General features: G+C 32.7%; 1 protein-coding gene across 1 annotated transcript in view; it reads left to right on the top strand.

Annotated features, from left to right (window-relative positions):
- Nucleotides 1-1,215: 1,215 nt before the first annotated feature.
- LOC108249990 (plasma membrane calcium-transporting ATPase 1-like) overlaps nucleotides 1,216-3,785 on the top strand; it is an 11,169-nt gene continuing 8,599 nt past the window's right edge. The window contains exon 1 of the mRNA XM_037980921.1: nucleotides 1,216-1,281. Within this exon, the coding sequence (XP_037836849.1) occupies nucleotides 1,216-1,281 (66 nt within the window). The remainder of the gene's footprint in view (nucleotides 1,282-3,785) is intronic.

Genomic DNA, 3,785 nt, shown 5'->3' with positions numbered 1-3,785 from the left:
CATGCCGAGACCGAGCCGGTCGTTCTGATATAAAATTTGTGGGGGTTCTTGGTTCTTTGCTCGGGTCGGGCCGCATTAAGGATAACGGATGAAAAATAAATAATAAAGAGACATTCTATTCGGTGTAGAGTAATAGGTGCCTGCATGCATTGCATTCTTTAAAAATATCTAACTTTATTTTCAGGTATTTTCCTCATAGAAATACATTGATATATTTTTAATTCCCTCAAAGACATTGCTCTCTTCAAAATCTTTTTCAGAAAAATTGCTGTAGTTTTTGTTCTTGTGCTACTTTGTAGTGTTTTGCTACTTTTAGGTTTTGGCTAACGTTCCGCTGCTCTTAGCTAGCCTTTTCTTACTTTTACATTATAACCAATCATTTTCTTTTTTTTAGTAAGCTTTTTGCTACTTTTAGCTTTCAGCTATACTTTTGTTACTTTTAACCTATAGCTAGACTTTTACTACAAGCATTTAGCTTGCTTTTTGTTTCTTTTAGCTTTTAGCTAGTGTTCTGCTTCTTTAGGTTCAACTCATTTTCAGGTTTGTCATTCATCACTTAGCATTTACAGTGCGTTTTTACTAAAATGCAATGTTTTTAGTTTTTCTTATCATTTTGTTTAAAACAAAAAGAAACAAAGTATACTGACAATATGAAACAAGAAAAAAACTGAAAGGTTTTAGGAATATACTTTGATGAAATTCAGCAAAAAGATTAAACTTCATACAAAAGTGCAAAATGTATTAAACGGAAATTAACAAATGTTTGTTGATAAATGCAACATACATTACTTTTACTGAACCATGTTTCTAATTTTTAGGGCAGAATATAGTGGATGAAATGGCTGACTGAGTATGTGTTGGGTATGATGCTTGGCTAAATCGTTGTAAAATTAGTCAGATTAGTTGTTTTTGTGTTGGCAAGTCTTGAATTGAGTTGACTTCAGAAGTAAAATTTTTATTTACATTCAATGATAACACGCAAAGACATGGTCACAAAAGCTTTTTTGGCCCTTTTGCTTTTTGCGGGGAAAAGCGAAACATTCTTTATAAAAGTCCACCAGGTGTTTTCAGGATGGACTTTCTCATACAGTTTTTGGGGGAAGATTTGGTAATGCAGCAGTGTTTGGTCAGTCTGGGAAAAGACTGCCTGCTGTCAAGGTAATGTGTGTGTGTTATCACCAAGCACACCAACATCTTCACAAGTGGAGTGGAAACATGGCTTTGCTGAAGTTCATATTCAGTCTCCTTGTGGGAGACTGCTGCTGGGCCGAGGAGGAGAAGGTGAGCATGTGGGATGTCAATGAGATAACATTTTAGTAATAATAATGTTTCATGAGAATATGAAGCTAAACAAGGCTTTTTCTGCTTTGTAAGGTAAAACATTTTGTTCTACCTGTTTATAGAAATAAATATCATGTTTTTTTGTACTTAAGCATATAACATCCTTCTTTTTGTATACTTTACAATTAAGCCTCATGAGCTGGAAAACCTTAAACAAACAAACAAAAGAAAAGCTTTTGAAAAGACAAAAAAAAACCCCACAATTTAAAGGTGTCCTATAACAGTAAGAGACTCTAAAAATATCTTAATTTTTCTAAAAAATAGCCCATCTGGATAACCAAAACATTTTAATTATCTAAAACCTCAAATAATCCAATAGGAGTTAAAAATATAGCTTTATGCTGTCGTGGAAAGTAACTAAACAGATTTACTTCACATGAATTCACTACAAAGATTATTTGTAATTTTTGTATTTCAGAACAAATTTGTTCACAGCAAATTATTATTTAATAATTAATTATTTTGCAAAATTACAAAATCTAGTGGGTTACAAAAAACTTGCCTGAAATATTGTAATTACTCCACTATTATTTATTTGTTTAAAAAAAGGTATTGAGTTGTTAAAATTTCTCTGAAGATTTGCACATTAGAGTAAGTAAATTGTGTTGCTTTTTACAATTTTTTATACTGTATATTTAACCACTGTTTGACTAAAAAAATGTAGAATCACAAAAAGAAGCAAACAAAAAAAATTATTTGGATGGCATATTTTGAGGCTTCACAATTTTCCCAATAACCAAACATGTATTTCAGCTTTATGGGTTTATAAAGAGCATTTGTTGTTATTTAGCATAATTGAAGCATTTTATCTGAAATGCCAAGTTGTTTTGTTTTATTTCTTTTTAATAAGTTCTGTCAATTGTAGTTACAGTATATCCATTTTTATGTTATACAGATGGTATTTGCCATGCCCTTTTATTTTTATGAAACTAAAATAATTTCTACTTGCTATTATTTTCAAATAAAATTTTTGTTTGTGATTTTGCCCAAGTCACTGTGCAAGGATGTTAAATGAGAAAAAACAAAAATTTAAAAGTTGTCGTCAAAGGTATGAATTTATCTTTGACATCATAAATGAACACATTTAAACATGGAAAGCAGCAATGTATTATTATTACATCCTTATAAGAGTAAGGTAGGTTGAGATCTGCATCAGATTGTGTCATTCATTATAAACAAGCTGTCAGATAGTCTCAGAAGAATTGGTAAATTTAAAAATTGCAAAACTGAAAAAACTAGCCTAATTAGTGCTTTAGATCAGAGTCATACATTGATGGGGCACATCACAGGCAATGAGAGTTACACTATCTTATAATGATATATAATTTATCACTCTTATATGGACTAAGTAATATTTCTTTACTATTGGCACCATTTTGTTGAATTCAGTCAGTTGTTCAAAGAGCAGTAGTTTCTTTGCTATAATTTTCTAGCAGTTTTAGTATTTGTTACCTCCATCAAGGAATGTTTTGGTAGTGTTTGTTGGTGTCAGGATTTGGCTATCTTTTGTATTGGGTTTATTGTTTTATGTTTCTTGTGTTCCATGTGTTTAGTTTATTCTCCAGTGTTAATGTTTTGTTGTTCTGCTCCCTGTGTTCCTTATGCATCACTAACTCTCCCTCAGTAGTTCTATCAGTCCGCCTCAACCACCCACACCTGTCCTGCATCACTAATCAGTCACCTGTTTCCACTCCCTCGTTATCCTCAGCCTTTAAAACATGGTCATCTTCCTCACTTACTTGCTGGTTCATTATCACTTCCATGTGCTGTCTGGGTTTCCTCATGTCTTTGCAACCCTGGGATTAAAAAAGTTTTTGTTGTTTAGTTTTCTGTTGCTGCCATGTCAGCCTTTTGTTTTGTTTTCATAAATAAATTAGTTTTCCTTTGAGTTTCTTCGTGTCTGCCTGCATTTGGGTTCAAACCATCCACCTAACCTGACAGTTTATTTGTTTGTTCATCCATCTGTATATTAGCAAGATTGCTTAAAAACTAATGAACAGATTTTTAGGAAATGGTGTCACAAAAACAACTGATTAAATTTTGGTGCTGGTCACAATGTGGATCAGACAATAATTTAATGACCCTATATCCTTGGTGGAGGTTTGTACTTCAAGTTTTTTTGTAATTTTATAATGTAAAACATTGTATTTATTTGTTAGTTTCTACTTGCAATCTAACTGTATACTGTCACACTCAACTCTCACGAAGTCTGGTCAAATTTGCGACTTTCCTTTCAACTCTGAGTCTAATCGACAAGTCATTACTTTTTACTTTGCGCTGCAAAACATTTCTTACCGCATCAGTATGGCAGACGTTAGCGCGGAAAGCAGCCACCGGAAGCACTGTTGCATTTTGGGCGGTGTAGTTCTTTTAACCTGTGTTAGTAGGCTCTCTGAAATAAAACTACATAATGGCAGTGCATGTACTATGTTTTGCTATTGTTT

Source organism: Kryptolebias marmoratus, linkage group LG17 (assembly GCF_001649575.2).
Source record: "Kryptolebias marmoratus isolate JLee-2015 linkage group LG17, ASM164957v2, whole genome shotgun sequence".
Lineage (NCBI taxonomy): Eukaryota > Metazoa > Chordata > Actinopteri > Cyprinodontiformes > Rivulidae > Kryptolebias > Kryptolebias marmoratus.
Note: the sequence above shows the minus strand (reverse complement) of the source record. Positions and strands in the feature narration are given on the sequence as shown.